Source organism: Perna viridis, chromosome 10 (assembly GCF_037379345.1).
Source record: "Perna viridis isolate PV_CMFRI_1.1 ecotype Kerala chromosome 10, ASM3737934v1, whole genome shotgun sequence".
Classification (NCBI taxonomy): domain Eukaryota; kingdom Metazoa; phylum Mollusca; class Bivalvia; order Mytilida; family Mytilidae; genus Perna; species Perna viridis.
Genome location: NC_142454.1, coordinates 27180924 through 27197193, shown reverse-complemented (window position 1 = coordinate 27197193; position 16270 = coordinate 27180924). Strand labels below are relative to the sequence as shown.

At 31.7% G+C, this 16270-nt stretch overlaps 1 protein-coding gene and 1 long non-coding RNA gene across 2 annotated transcripts; both read left to right on the top strand.

Annotated features, from left to right (window-relative positions):
• The first annotated feature begins 2269 nt into the window (after positions 1 to 2269).
• LOC148605199 (uncharacterized) lies at positions 2270 to 4837 on the top strand. The gene is made up of 3 exons (XR_015915795.1): positions 2270 to 2523; positions 3521 to 3630; positions 4391 to 4837. It is a non-coding gene; the product is annotated as an uncharacterized LOC148605199 (long non-coding RNA).
• Positions 4838 to 4850: 13 nt separating this feature from the next.
• LOC148605198 (membrane cofactor protein-like) lies at positions 4851 to 8937 on the top strand. Its single transcript, XM_088547960.1, has 4 exons — positions 4851 to 4984; positions 5429 to 5596; positions 7217 to 7399; positions 8505 to 8937. Exons 2-4 carry the CDS (start codon positions 5548 to 5550, stop codon positions 8594 to 8596), a joined length of 324 nt encoding a protein of 107 aa, XP_088404086.1. The 5' UTR covers positions 4851 to 4984; positions 5429 to 5547; the 3' UTR covers positions 8597 to 8937.
• The last annotated feature ends 7333 nt before the right edge of the window (positions 8938 to 16270 follow it).

Here is a 16270-nt window from a genome sequence, read left to right as displayed (position 1 = left end):
GGTCAAGGCCACCAATGGGTCATCTCAACGAGGAAACCGTCACACCACAGTGCAGGCTGCAGCTTGTCCCGAAACACTGTTATACAAAGGAACAGCGAAAAAGTTGCCCTTGTATACATCACCAACATGGAAGTAAACAGAAAATGAAAATAAATCATGACTTAATGAGGCCACAAATTCCTAGGAACAGGCGAAAAAAAACAAAAACAAAACAAAAACAAAAACAAAAACAAAACAAAACAAAACAAAACAAAACAAAAAACAAAAAACAAAACAAAAAACAAACAAACAAACAAAAAACAAACAAAAAAAAACAAAAAACAAAAAACAAAAACAAAACAAAAGAAAAGAAAAAAGAAAAAAAACTGCGTTGTTAAAGTACTTTGGCACGATCACAACCTCCTTTATACCTGGTACTGTGAAAAAAAATCATCTCACTATTAAACATCTTTTAAACTAGTTTAAATATATTTTACTATACATTACACAAATGCACTCACATCGGAATAATATCAGTTAACCTACATACCCGATTCAGACCTTTTTAAACCTACAAAATGTTATTTCCCCATCGTATTTAATATCAATCCCTATTCTGTCCATGCTGAATTTTGAACCACATTACATCATAAATCATACAATAAAGAAACAATCCCATGACATACCGAAATCTACTTTAAGATATAGTTAATGAGTTTAATGAGTTGACAACAATATCATTACTTTATTCAGCTTTGTGAAGAAGCTTACCATATAATATAGGGTAGGAGATATCCGCACGTATAAATCGATTACAAGGACATTTTTTGCCGTAAAAAACCCGAAACATTGTTTGAAATACGAGCACATCGAACTAATGGGGATATGTGAATATTTTTCCGTAAAACATCTTAAACATTGTTGCAAATACGAGCAAATCAAACTAACTGTGATATGTTAACAACATATGATGGTGAAAAGGGACATCACTATTTAAAAACGGATAGTTAACAATAATGAATGAAAACCTATCCCTTTTATCGTTAATTTCAGTATAACGTTTACCCTTATTGATATGAATACTAAAATCAAGAAACAGACATTGTTTATTATCAATATTTGTTTGTTTTTTTATTTCACAGAAAGTTCTGCAGGGTATATATTTATTTATAATAAAAAGTATGTAGGCATGCATTAAAAATTAAATACAAGTATCAGTTTCGGAATTGCTGTATTTCATGCAATACCTGGTTTGTGAAATATGATGCGAGTACACACTACAAGTTAATATATAGGTAGGATGCAGGCATGTATGCATGGAAATGTTTTATTTCTCTACCGATATGACCAGGTGTATGAGAGTAGATTATGACAAGTTAACCAGATTTTCTTTGGAAATAGATAAGAATTACATTCATCAACCTTGTTTCGTACAATTACACATCTTTATGCTAAAATACTAATTCACCGATTCGGGGATTTATTTCAATATAGTCTATGTTTGGGAAAATCAAGTTAAGTCACTTAACTGGCTGTCATTTACCATGTATTTATGACAAACACACAATCAACATACGTAAAACTGCCAACAATAATAATAACAATCATAATAAAATAAATGATAACATTGGCACATTGAGGTGATACGTTGATGTTATACAAAATGCGACCCATTTTGTACATCTTTTTACATTTTGTAGATACCGTCGGATGCTATGGGCTGACCATTGTATGTTAAGTCGAGTACTTTCTCAAACCTTTGATGTTCAGTAACAGTATATCTGTATCAGTTATCCTTACTTTGTTTTTAAAAGTCGAAATGCTCAAATATATGTTGATGTAGCTCTCCTGCGTTTCAAATTTACTGCCCTAGACATCCGTAAATAAAACTGCAATGATCCTGCAAAGTAATTTAGAGTCATTCCAAGTGCTTATTTCATCCCCTGACTCTTATTCAATTTATGTTTAAAAACTTTATGCTACCTTTCCTTTTTCACATTACCAACTATATGACGTCAGCTTTGTCATTTATTAACTCCATTTCACCCATTATTTGAACATGTAGTCATACAACCGTTAACAGGCAAACTCATTTGTATGTTTTTAAAATTCTTGACATATATATTTTCCTTCTATAAGAATACAAAAAATTGCACAATTTCAAAATAGTCTACACTTTTGCATTTGAAAACTATAGCTTTTCATTTTGCTTGTCTCCGGGGTGGAAATGAAGCCATATAATACTGTTATGTTTTGTTTAACATTCTTTACATTAACTATGAATATGACATTTAGGCAGTTGTTACAGTAAATATTTTGACACAGAATGACCCATTTTTCAGAGAGCCGTGACTGTGAAATATCTACTGAATTAATGGATAAAACATGAATTTACAAACGCCCCGGGCATGGTGATAGGACAGGATAATTTGGTACAAATACACTTACATCGTTCACTTTAATGGTAGAAACATCATATTATTCAGCATACACATGTGTTTTTAACCAAACTCTTTCACCTGACAAGAGCATACTTATTTTCAGGTATCTATCAAATATCATCATGTATTAATTCAATTGTTTAATCCGTTATTGATATATCTAAGCGTAATCAAGGGAACCAAGGTTATAGCGGCAATCAAAAGAATGTAATCCAGGGACAAAGACCAGACATGGAAAACAGACATACACAAAGAACATAAAGTAACTAAAATCACACATACAAAGTAACAAAAGCAAATGAGCAACTCGGACTCCACTAAAAACTGGGAGCATGGACCAGGTGCACCAGTAGGGTAAGTGTCCCCTGCTTTTCTAGAAACACCCGCCGAGTTGCTCATAAAAAGGCTACCAGTCTCCGGAGCTGTTGTTTACTAAAATGTTTAGCTTACCCAACTGGAGAGATTTATTTGTTAATTTTGTTTAAAATAGATGACTAAATTCAAATAAAATTTTTACACTCTATTTCAACTTTTATGTGTCAAAATGACGTCGAATAACATGTCTTCTACGTTTCGTACATGGTTGTAAATTTCGTGGACACTTGTTTTTTTTTCGTTTCGGACATATTAACCACGCAACAACCACACAATTTTACAACTTATTATATTGTTTTAAAGATTTGTTTGATACAACTTGCTTTCATAGTTGGTAAATGTGTGGTCGATGTCTCTTTAAAAGAAATGTAACTAACTCAAGTGTTTTCAAAATTTGGCAACATTAGCATATTTTGCTCCTTTTTGCACAACGTTTGTGTGTTTTTCATGGTAAACTATTAAACAAGTTTTACTATCTAACTAAACATATCCCTGATCAAAATATAGTACTAGTACAAACATTGCTTTGACAGGTTTGTTTTCTGGGTCGAATTTGAATAAAAAACCGAACATTCGCCTTTGTACATTTCAAATCAACAAAGGTATATACATATGTATATGATTTCACTAAAACCTGCACCCGAAATTAAATGCGCCTAAATACCAATCTCAGAATTTATTCGTCAATTATGTATCCATGTTTTTAACCTCTTGTAATTTTGTAGAAGTGATAATACATTTCGTGATGAAGATATTAGTGCAGATGTCCGAATATATCTGTGCATGAAAATGACTAAAGTAACGGATGATTTATTTTATTTCTTTTTACTAAATGGTAAGTACATGTATGTATTGTAGTTTTAATAAAAATTTTATTTGAATGATTGTTTGATTGATTGATTTATTGATTGATTTTGTGATCCTTGATCTTTATTGTGCCAGCGTCCAGAATCAATTGTCCGCCGGTAGGCTCACCACTCAAATCGCTTAAATTACTCAATCTCCGACCCAGTCAGTCGTCTCTCTATTCCCTTAAAAACAAACACACACACACGGCACTTGCAATTGTAATTTGATATTGAAACAGAAAAAAAAACCTTAAATACAAAGCAAACCTTAAAAAAACAATACAACAACAACAACAGCAAGAAGTACATTGTATAAAAAAGTATTCGAAGCAAAAATTATTGACACAGGAAGTATTCATGAGCAGTAACGTCAATGAAACACCTTCCTGTTACACTTCTATATAGAGCACACTTTCACATTCATTGAGAAATCGTCTTCATCAATCTCCATTGATCTCGTTTTGTACACCTTTGTCTATTTGCATAGTATACTACACAAGTATTTGCTTGAACATAAGTATAACCTTTGTGTTAAAAGAGAAACAAAATACCGATTGGGTAAAAACAAAAACCAAAATAGTTATTTTGTGACCTCAAGTACGGAAAGGAAATTAAGCTGACCTCATTATTTAAGGTGACAAGATCAATGAGAAATTTTTATTTCTTACTGTACACATTTAATACTCAATGTTTGGGTATCATAGTAGGTAATATAAGATGCACTTACTAACAAATTCATTTCATTAGATGAACAGACAACTCCTACCGAACGGGTATCGACTCAGAGATGAAGACATTACAATTTCTACAAACACTGTTGAGAACACATTTTGTCAGTATAATACTAGTGACCCACCTCATGACATCAGAACTCTTCAGAGCAAAGGTAAGCCGCAATATTGGTAATCAATTTTTAAAAAGAGAAACAAATGTAAGAAGCAGTTAAATACAGTGTAGAAGGCTGTTCTAGATCCAACCCTTAAGGGAACACAGAGTTGTTGCTTTTTGATAAAAGATATATAGAAAAATCTGTATGCTCCGTAAGGATTTGTTTATTTTGATAAACGGTCAAAAATGGAGTTTCATTTACGTAAATGTCTTAATGGGATCGGTTACGCAAATATGATCACCCAAGGTACTTATAATTACCAAAGGCAGAAAGGTAAACGACAAAAAAAAAAAAAAAAAAAAAAAAAAAAGAAGCTTTTCTCCCTTCCATCATCCATAAAAAAGGAATGACTTACAAATATATAAATACAATATGTATTTCTTAAGGTACATCTGAAGAATTACCATTTTGCATTAGGCTATGTGAACCATTAAATGGTACATGTGAATCAGGTAAGTTATTTTTATTTTTTTCCCTCAAATGTGAGCGTGCCAATGCGAAACGCCAATCTGTTATTGTGGTCCATCTGCTTACTATTTCTTTCAGTTTGTGTATATATTTGTACTATCAGTCAATATGTTTTCTTTTCTTTTTTTTGGCGCATATGCGGGGTATCAGCAATATGTTTATGACATGCAAAATATTCCACTTTTAGTGAACGATGTCCGATCATTTATGTTCAAATGGATTCAATAGAAAATAATAACATTATAAAAGGGAGGTTATGAACATTTGCCACTAAAACCTAAGTATACTTCACCAATGTTTAATCATGATATATTAGAAAATACACCATACTGTTTATTAGTTATGAATAAATTTTGACATAATATTTCAATCATCACAAGTATGTAACACTAACATTAATTTATGTGAAGTCATATTTTTTATTCTAGTTTCAAACTGTCCAGTTATTACAACAGTCCCACATGCCACAAAGACGACATTCTGTAATGGTGATGCCATTTCATTCAAGTGTAATAATTTGTATGAAATCACCGCCGGAAATTCTGAGATGACATGCACAGAGAACGGAACATGGTTAGGAAAACCCCCGAACTGCAGTAAGTTTTTGTGCCAAAAAGCTAATCATAATAAAACGAAAAAAAAAAAAAACAAAAACAAAAACAAAAGACAAACAAACAACTGAACAAAACAAAACAAAACAAAACAACAAAACCAAAATAGTAGAGTGGACGGCTAAGACTTTTTAGAACTTTAATTGGCCTGGAGGGTACAGGACTATATTATTTGATTAATTAATGTAGTTTTTGAAAATCATTCTTTTCGAACTGAAAAGTGGTCAAGTTGTCTGCAATTTTGCATCAATTAGAGGAGGGATCAAAGACCAATCGACCCCAATACGCTTTGATAAATAATTTAATTGAAATAATGCTTATAGGTATCGCTAAACAGGTAACATGTAAAGATCAAATGAATAGAGCTCCAAAAATGAACAAAAGAACTTTTTTCCAACAATAGTTGACTATTTAATTACTGAACAAAAATACCCCCACAATTAGTTGCATTTTAGTGCATTATCATTGATTAAGAGATAATAAGACACGGTAGAATACCACAGTGCGTATCTTAAAAATTTTAACTGAAAATCAAATAATACAAACATAGTTTTCTCTCTTCGATCTGCAACAGAAGATTTGTAAAATGAGGTTTGAGGTGGCAAATTTTCACGTCTTAACTTATAATTGTTTCCGGACAATTTGTATAGTTTTCGGGCTCATTTATGAACAGAAACATATGCAAAGTATCAAGTATACCTTACGTTTTGGCCATGAGACTTAGGGTTTTTGAGATTCATCTTTGTACGTACCAAAGTCATACATAGTTTTATTTTCAATTTCTCTTAAATAGCTTAAAAAACAAACCAGATTCCTTGTGAAATTTCACCCGCACAAACAGTCTCTTTGGAAGTTAAGACGAAACAGAACTTCAAAGAATGTTTTACTCTTATTTATACTAAATTTTTAGAAGCCGTATGCATTGTACATGATAATAAAATAGTTGTTGAAGAATATAAGTACAAAGAAAACATTATTGCCCAAGGAAGGGGCGGATCAATGTTATTTGAAAAAGATATGGGCTCTGATCAAGACGTCAATAAACAAGAGGTATAATCAATCATTTGCTAGTTACTGTCTATAAGATGTTTTAAACTTACATTTTTGCAACATAAACATACATGTGCAGAGCAGTTTTTGTAAGTGGTTTGTGCACTGTATTTATTGATATAAAAAAGGTATTTATACTTCTATTGTCATATTTTAACAAGTTAAATAAGTTGTTTTGAACATGTACAATGTCATAACTTTAATTTTCGGGCAGCCTATCACACCTGTCTGCTCCATGTAAAAGATGAATAAGCTTTTAAAGTTAACAATTCGATACTCATGATATATATTGTTTGTCTTGCTTTGATATTTAGTTGCTGTTTTTTTTAGCTCCGTGCTGCCTGCCTGTTTGTATATTCTTATTTTGTTTTGTTTATGTTAGTTGCTCTTTTGTCAGTTATTATGTTTTACTAACGGGTTACTTATCTTTAATACCCCTTTATAGGCGTTTTGGTATTATTATTCTGATTTGTTTAGTATCGTCAATATAGTGAAAATATGAAAATTAAACTTTCGAACAAAAAATAAAAAAAAGCACTTGTTTGAATGTTTTAGCAATGATAAAGTGTGAAGAGCTTATTGGTGTATCTAATTCATCCATATCACCAGTTGAACCGACACATACGGTGAATGAGAGTGTTACATACATCTGTAATTCTGGATACAGACATTCAGCTGGTAATTTGACTCGGACGTGTCGGGCAGACAAAACGTGGTCTGGTACAGCGCCCATTTGTTGTAAGTGACGAAAACAACACACACACAAAATAATAAATAATTATTAACTCTTATAATGTTTATCACATATACACCTCCACATCTCGAATACCTACATAGAACGAAATATATAAAATTATAAAATGACCCGTTTATACTTATTTAAATTTTCAAAATGTTTAACTCAAATGCCAAACAGTAATATTTCCAAAAGACCAAAAAAGTGTGTAGAATTTAACGATTTGACATATGTATACATTTTGTATACCTCGCAGTCCTGAATGGAGCAGATATAGATAATCTTATTACTAGCTTATTCATACATTTTAGTTCTTTTTATCTCTTACTGTACCAATTGTGCGACCTCTTCTTGCCAAATTGATTCCTCATTCCTACAGAACTGAGTTTTTCCAAGAAAAGATCGCAATATAAACCTGTTTTTTAATATCGTTTTTGTTTTGGTTCTTCAATGAAAAATCATTTGTATAAGGATAATCTTCATCTAATATTTCCTAGGAAGCTAGAAATTAAAGACTTGACATTCATAAGGGAATAGACGACGGATGAAAGTTAAAGGGGAAAAATTCTAGATTTTGTTGTTAGTTTACATTTTTCTTTGGTAGCGCTAAGTATGTCGCAGAGAACATATTAATATCCAGACTGAAATCCTTATATCGGTAGTTATAATGTCTTTGCAATGACATAGTCAACCGTTGTGTCCTATATGTTTGACAAAATGACCAATACACTACATTTGTCTTGGTTTCCATTCCTATTAACCGGATTTGACATTGATTGTGCAGCACCATAAATGTTTTACAGGAGACAGGCTCTTTTCTTTGTAATCTTTATTTGTTTTATTGTTATGTGTCCCTGTCAGTTTAAATATTATCAATATTTTATAAGAAGAATTTAACCTCTTCACATTCCCATTTCCATTGGCATTTCGTTATTACGAAGTTTTCTACTTAACTGTTTTTACATGTAGGTAACACCTATTGGTTAAGCTCATCTTTTGTTGATACTGATGTTAGATTTTAATGTTAATTGTTGTCTTATACATGTTTTATTACACAGGCGTAGGCTTTTTTTTAAATAAATATACAGAAATGACTTTTATTTTCAGCGGTAATCCCGGTTTCATCCGTCGATGTATCAAATGTTTTCCCAACAGGTATGCTTTTTGTGGTATTCCAAACCTATAAATTAATATCGTGATAGTGAAAGCAAAAAAGACACGATGGCATCCAATAGAGAGAAAGATAAAATATATCAGGAGTCGAACGGTTAAAGATGTATTCAACATTTTCTTTATTGGAAACTTTAATACATATACGAAGAAAGTCTCTGTCATATATATTTATATATTTATATATAAATATTCATTTTTATTCTTATTATAACCATTTTGATATTTAGAATGCTGGATAGTTTATGTCTATTAAACATATAGATAATAATATTGACGACCTTGATAGTTTAACTTGTGTTATAAAGAAAAAGTAAAAAAAAACGCAAATTTATTTTTTTTTCAAAATTTACAGTGACTTTCCTACCACCATGACACACTTTTGTTACCAATCTGCTGAGCAATACAAAGGATTGACAAAGCCATTGGGACATTTAAACTAACCAATTGCTATTGTAAGAGTTGATGAACAGGTAGTCACTCACCCATGAAAATTTACTTGGTCAGGTGTAAGGCAGCCAATACTGGCTATGTTTAAATTTCACATTATATGGACTTATCCCAGATTGTGAATATAACTCACAACGTGTTTTGATGGAATTTAATGTGTTTTTTTTTACATAATTGGTATTTTTTGTACTTTCTAACTTTTTCATGGAATAAACAATAACAATAACAATGTTATGCTACTATTTAAAAAAAAATCAAACCAATAAATCCACATCTTGAATTTAAAAATAACCATTGCACTAGATCCAAAACTACATTTTACGGTAATGAAAATCATTCCACTTAAAAAAATGCACTAATTCCCAAACTATTATATTTGAATGAAAATCACTGGGCTTCAATAATCCACAACAGTTTCAAGGAAAACAGCATTCAAATCCTAAGCTATAAATTCAACGAACTGCACTTAATCCAGAGAAGTTTCAATGTAAACAACAATTATTCCAAATCTTGAATTTCATTGAAAATCATTGCACTTATAATCCCAAATTATAATTTCTATGAAACTCAATAATATTATAACACAAACCAAAATTATTATTAACATGATACTTAATCCCAAACTATGAAAACCAGTGCAGTTAATCCGAAACATCATAATTCCAATGGAAATCCTTCAATTAATAAAGCGCTCAATTCACTTTTAAGCTTAGTCATAGTTATACTCAAAATTGAATTAAATAAACTAAGAGCACTATTTCAAAAAATGCAATTCACGCGAACCGCATACTGTTTGTCTTTTGTATAACACTTGTTCCTTAACTATAGTGTGAATCACATACTTTTCACCAAAAGGATACATTGGTAGGCCCATTCCAGTTTTATGAAGGAGGGAATAAATATTAATTGAAGTCTCATTTTTATATTAATATATGAGACTTCTGTGCAATGTAGCAAAGATACAAAATAAGAAACAAAATATAATATTTAAATTTCAATTTCTCTCGCCAATGAAAAATAAAATAGTCCAGATAGCTGCTTCAACTTTAAATAACTAGGATCTAGCTATGAAAAGATTCATAGGTGAGTATTCATCATCTCTTTCAATAGCAACTGGTCAGTTTAAATGTCCCAATAGCTTTGTCAATCCTTTGTATTGTTCAGCTGAATGGTAACAAAAGAGTGTCATGGTTGTAGTAAAGTCACTGTAAGGCGATATAAATGGTTGTTTTGTCAGTTTCGGTATGTGCCTTTTTCAAAATTGTGTATAAATGTATGTAAGAATACATAAAGTACCCATAATCTCGTATTAAAATATATAAGACATTCTCTTGTCTCGTTTGAATCAAAAATCGCTAACAATATGCACCTGGGTAAAACAGTTCTAATACAGCTTGAAATACAACTTCTTCAATAGAAATGCAATAAAGTACACAAAACGTACAGTCATACAAATGATCGGCTAAATTTTGTTCCCTAAGCTGTACAACAATTACGCTGAGTATATAACAGTGTATTGCATCTTTAGGTATCTATGAAGCATGTGTACAGTATATCGAAATTTGCAAAATATATGATTGGTATTTTTTTGTATTTAATAACCAATGGGTCCATGCCACTGGTAGTGGACTTAAGAACCCCACGAGTATTAACCGACCCAGTAGTCGGACTTTCAGAATTTAAAATCATATTTATCAAAATTTGCAGCATTACAAATTTGATTACTTGAAACAACAAGGCTTCATTCATAAGATAGAACCTCATGGTGATGAATTCGGCTTCTTATTTTATTAGCTTCGGTTTTGAGTTCTTCTTAATTGATAATAAAGTTTAGATTAGATCTTCTGGAATACTTAATTATAATGCTGCTGATGAGAGGTTACTCCTTAAAACAAGTGTACAGAATATCAAAATGTGCAATATGATTGACGTCTGTTGTATTCAAAGCAAAGAGTGAGGGAGAAAAAAAAACGTTTGCGTACTCAATAACAAAATAAGTTTATAATGGATTCTTAAATTCGTGGTTATGAGGTTTTCAGTATACATATCAATACGAATCTATTTTTCGCTTGGAACCACATTTTGTGGTATGGCCTACCCACGACAACCACGAAAATTGATACCCAACGAACAAAAGCACTTTTACAGTATATGTTATCAACTTAAACCTTATCCATATCAGCTACCAATAGTGAAACTGGCGTTCAAATCCTTTAATAGAATGTTTGTATATCTACGTTTCTTTCGTTGTCAGTTCACTGTTGAATTCATAATAACCCACAAATCCAATTAAACTTTCGTCCAATTCTTCTAACCAGACTTATACAGATATAGAGGTCATACTATAAGCTATCTGTATATCTGACTACTCATATATTATAAACTTCACCCTTCGTACAAAAGACAATTATTAACGTCGTAATATCAATGTCATGTGTTCCTTGAATCATTGAGTCTTAAATATTTTCTTTTATTACCTATTCAGAAGTGTTAACGACCAAAAATGAGTTTAATATAGGAAAAGCTATACTATTTTCGGCTTGTACCATTAACTCATATAAAAGATACTTAATCAAAATTTAAGATAGAGGTTTCTTTTTATTTTACAAAATACCAAATTATTTTTCTATTAACGCATGTTGGATTCGAACAAGTAGAATGAAAAGTTATATTATTACATTGAGTAACAATGTAAACTTCAGAGAATAGAGTATTTCGAAAGGAGAGATTTGAAAATGTCTAAACCAGGCGTCCTATGTGAGGTTGACAAAACTGTCATTTAAATTGATTTTACACATATTACCTTGTAAATGCATTTTTTGTTTCATATAACAAACTTGGAATATTTCTGTATAGTTAGCGTCATGCATGTGTGTTTATAATTTATAAACGTCAATTTATATTTTGCATCGATACTGATACGGTAATGTAAGGTTTACTAGATGTTCCAGATGCAAAATCATTGAATATTTCATGAAATCATTGGAAATGGATTGGTATATCCGTATATTTGAATACAAAAAATATCAATAGGAAAAATCTAACAAAACGCGGGAAAAAAAGAGAACAATCGGAAACTATGCGAGTAATTTGTGACTGTACAATTAAATGGTTATAGTACTATGAATTAAATCCCTAAATTGTTCAGTCCTTGACAAGATGTAATTCAAACATGTACCGGTCATACAACTACTTTGTTTGTCGCTATGTTTTAACCAAATTAGAATATAATAAACTTAAGTTAGTCACTTACACAATAATATGTAAAGGTAATACAACGTAGGAGAACAGTCTTACAATAGACGTCTGGATGCAGGTGTTTAACATGTGCATATGTTTCACAATAACGGTGAAGTGTCAATTACTAAATACCATCTTATGTTGTAAAATGTCAGCAAGTTTACCAATTAATAAACGACATTACGAGAGATTGCATCACTGTAGCAGTATAAGCATGAAATGTGGATTGAGTGACGGTTGATACGCTATAGGAGTCTGAATAATAATTTCGATTTGAGTGACATGCCAACATTGGAGCTAAACTTTGCAAGCTAGTACAACAAAACTCCGTTTAAGCGTGTCGGACAGGTAATAACAGTACATGTACAGTTTGAAACAGCTCAAATGTGCCCTAGAACACATTGTTTATTTTTGCTCACAAATATGATATAAACCAGATATGATATAGATAACTAGATATTATGTTACACATGTTATATGAACATTCTCTTTTTCAATTATATTAGTTTGATATATCCATACACTAACGTTGATGCAGATGCAAGGGCCACATAAGTTACAAGCATACCTTTTTTTTCAAATAATTAAAATCAATACGTCTGCAGGCAAACTATTCGGTAAATCAAAAACAGAAGGTTTGAAACGACAGAAAAAAAACAACAGTTGGTTGTTAGAATTATTTATTTATAATTGTTTCATATGGTGCATTTGTATAAAAATATTTTTGAGAGGTCAGCAATTATAAAAGAATAATCAAGGTTATAGCGGTAATCAAAAGAATGTTATCCAGGGACAATGACCAGACATGGAAAACAGACATACACAACAAAGAACATAAAGTAACTAAAAACATACATACAAAGTAACACAAGCAAATGAGCAACTCGGACTCCACTAGAAACTGGGAGCATAGACCAGGTGCACCGGTAGGGTAAGCGTCCTCTGCTTTTCTAGAAACACCCACCGAGTTGCTCATAAAAAATCAAGTCCGGGGTAGACAAACGAGGAAAGGAAAACTATGACCCGTTGAATAAATCAGTTTTCATGGTGCAGGTGGATACACCATAACAATCCACGAGTTCATGATGACGACCATAAAAGTTCTGTAGTGGTGACTTCAATCTTGTAGCAACATAACCCTGTTCCAGAAGCCTATTTGTTAGAGTTCTAGCGCGATACAAAAATGCCATTATATTCTCTCAGAAACATATGGGCAAGACATAAAATAATTGGAATGGACAGACCACCAGTACCTTTCAGGCCTCTGGAAACAAATATAACTGTCTTCTTTTTATAACAAATACGAAACACAGTCATTAGCAATTGAATTATGTAAAATAACCAACGTCAAATATACAGATAGGTAAGACATATTGACACGACAAACCATCACCAGTGATGTATCTGTTCCAGGAGATTAAACCAACACTAATAAATGATCATTTATGCAGCAGCGCACAGTTTACATACCACTTAGCTACCCCTGTTTATTTTAGTATTCACACGGACCTCAATATAGAAGATTGAAAGAAATGTTTTGTAAAATTTATGATATCAACGAATGGCCAGTTTCAAGGCCTTTATTTATACCAGTACACCCCAATTTCAAATTTCAGAGCTCAGAGTATACAATCTTCTTTCGCACTGTTTCGTAAAGCAAACGTCTTGTACTAAACTATATAATTCATTTTAAGGCTAAATTGTTCAAACGAAAATGCAGGTTTTTATTTTTGTTTGTTAGATTGTTGCTTATTTCTTTTAGATTTTAAAACTGACATACACAACAAAGAATATACAATAACCAAAATACAAAGCAAAAGAAGTAAATTAACAACCTAACAACCCGTGATTGGACTCCGCCAAAAACTTGGAGCATGAACCAGGTGCATCAGTAAGGTAAGCGTTCTCTGCTTTTCTAGAAACACCCGCCGATTTGCTCATGAAAAGTCCAGTCCAAGGTAGACGAAAGAGGACATGAAAACTATGACACGTTTAGCAAATCAGTTTTGACTGTGCAGATGGATACACCGGTACGATCCACGAGTTTATGATGACGACCAAAAAACTTCGGTAGTGATGTCTTGTACCAACAAGACCCTGTTCCAAAAGCCTAATTCCAAGAAGTATATCGCGATACAAAAAGTATGCGTAGTTACCATGGTTAGGGTAAGACCTAGTAATAATATGATATGAAAACTCCATACACAGAAGCAGGTGTGTTGCCACATATGAAAGGAATGTTAACAATACGAAATAGAAACCCATCGCATGTGTCATATAGTCTGATAAATAGTGAGTTATTTTCAATATATATATATAAGTTTTTTTATTTATGTTTACCACATACCGTTGCTTCTTTTGTGTTATTGTGTGTTTTATCTTTTTGTTTCTTTTGATGATACCTATCATAATATATTATAATATCATTTTAACTGTATGTAGAAAAAACAGTCACACCACATGCTTAATACGTGACTATATTAATACACAGAAGTAGAATGACCGATTGGCATCAAACAATACGGGTTTCCTTATAAAACTTAACATCGTTGTTTTAGCTTAAAAAATAAATATATACATGGTTCTTTCTATCCAGAAGGCAGTTTTTTTTTTTAAATTCCATTTTGAAGGAAAAAATATTTACAGAATACAAAATACGAAATTAAAATTTCAGAATCTCACACTATGACAAACTATTTATACAATAAGATACTTTTATAAATGTATAACGTCAGCATCAAGAATACTTATATGTTATTTTAATGTAATTATATTTGATAATTGATAGGATCAGGTATAAAGTAAAATCCTTTCTAGTGTTGAATGCCCTGATGTTGAAACTCTCTCGACCCCTGCTGTTCTTAGGGTCATTATATTATCCTTAATTGCACATTTGGGTATAAACTGAAAACCGAAAATGTAGAATAAACATGCTGGGATATAGGAAATTGGAACACTTCCAACTTGTAGTACGTTCCTTATGCATGTATAAATGTACCTTAAGTAGTGGTTTTATTTTTTTGTATGATTGTGTTTCAAACAAAACCTAAAATTTATTAAACTTAATTTGAGTTACGAAAGGCTAGATTTTTGGTTTCCTGATAACGATTTATCATATGCGACAACAGTGTGAGATATGCAAATTGCAAATTACTAAAATTTTGATCATAATTTCAGCATTTATTTCTGTAATTTAGTATACAATTGTGGCATTTGGTTAACATAAAATATTGCTTCCCGATTTCTTTGTCTCGCCCTTATTTTTTTTTTTTTATAAATGACTGGATTTCGAACTGTGGTACATGTATAACAGGAACTTATTTACAAATTTGTGAGACAAGCGTACTATCAAAACAAAAGCAAAATCATTTATTTGATAAAAATGAAACATTTTTTTTATGATTATCTGTGTAATTCATTATACAAAATGCATTTATTTTCCTACTCTAGTCAGACAAGTCCTGAAAGCAATCTGTATTTGGGGCGTCCTGAAAGTAATCTGTATTTGGGCCGTCCTGAAAGTAATCTGTATTTGGGGCGTCCTGAAAGTAATCTGTATTTGGGACGTCCTGAAAGCAATCTGTATTTGGAACGTCCTGAAAGTAAAATATTATCAATTACAATTGATACCTCGTCTTGTTTTTATTATCATTGAAAGAAACCATTGTATTAGACAAAACACTACGCAATTGGCAAGATTTCTTTTTTGTTGTTTTAGATGTAGTAAACTGTGGCCCTCTATCGAGCATGACTTTCACGGATTGCATTACGACCGGGAACTCGTTATATGGACATAATAACTTACACGTGCTCATCTGGTTACATACATGTCAACGGTGTACTACCTCGACAGTATCAAGCTGATCAACAGTGACATCATACCGCGGTCGTTTTTATAGTAACATTTCTGAATCAAAAGTAGGTGATAACTGCTGAATTTGTTGATACACAATCGTGTTATATCTTTCATTTAAAAAAAGTAATGGTGGTTTATAGACTACATGTATCTCGCA

Coding starts and splice junctions, on each gene's coding strand:
- LOC148605198 (XM_088547960.1), top strand. CDS start 5,548: ATGACATGCACAGAGAACGGAACATGGTTAGGAAAACCCCCGAACTGC. Junction 5,597..7,216: donor AGGAAAACCCCCGAACTGCA/GTAAGTTTTTGT, acceptor TGAATGTTTTAG/CAATGATAAAGTGTGAAGAG. Junction 7,400..8,504: donor TGGTACAGCGCCCATTTGTT/GTAAGTGACGAA, acceptor TTTTATTTTCAG/CGGTAATCCCGGTTTCATCC.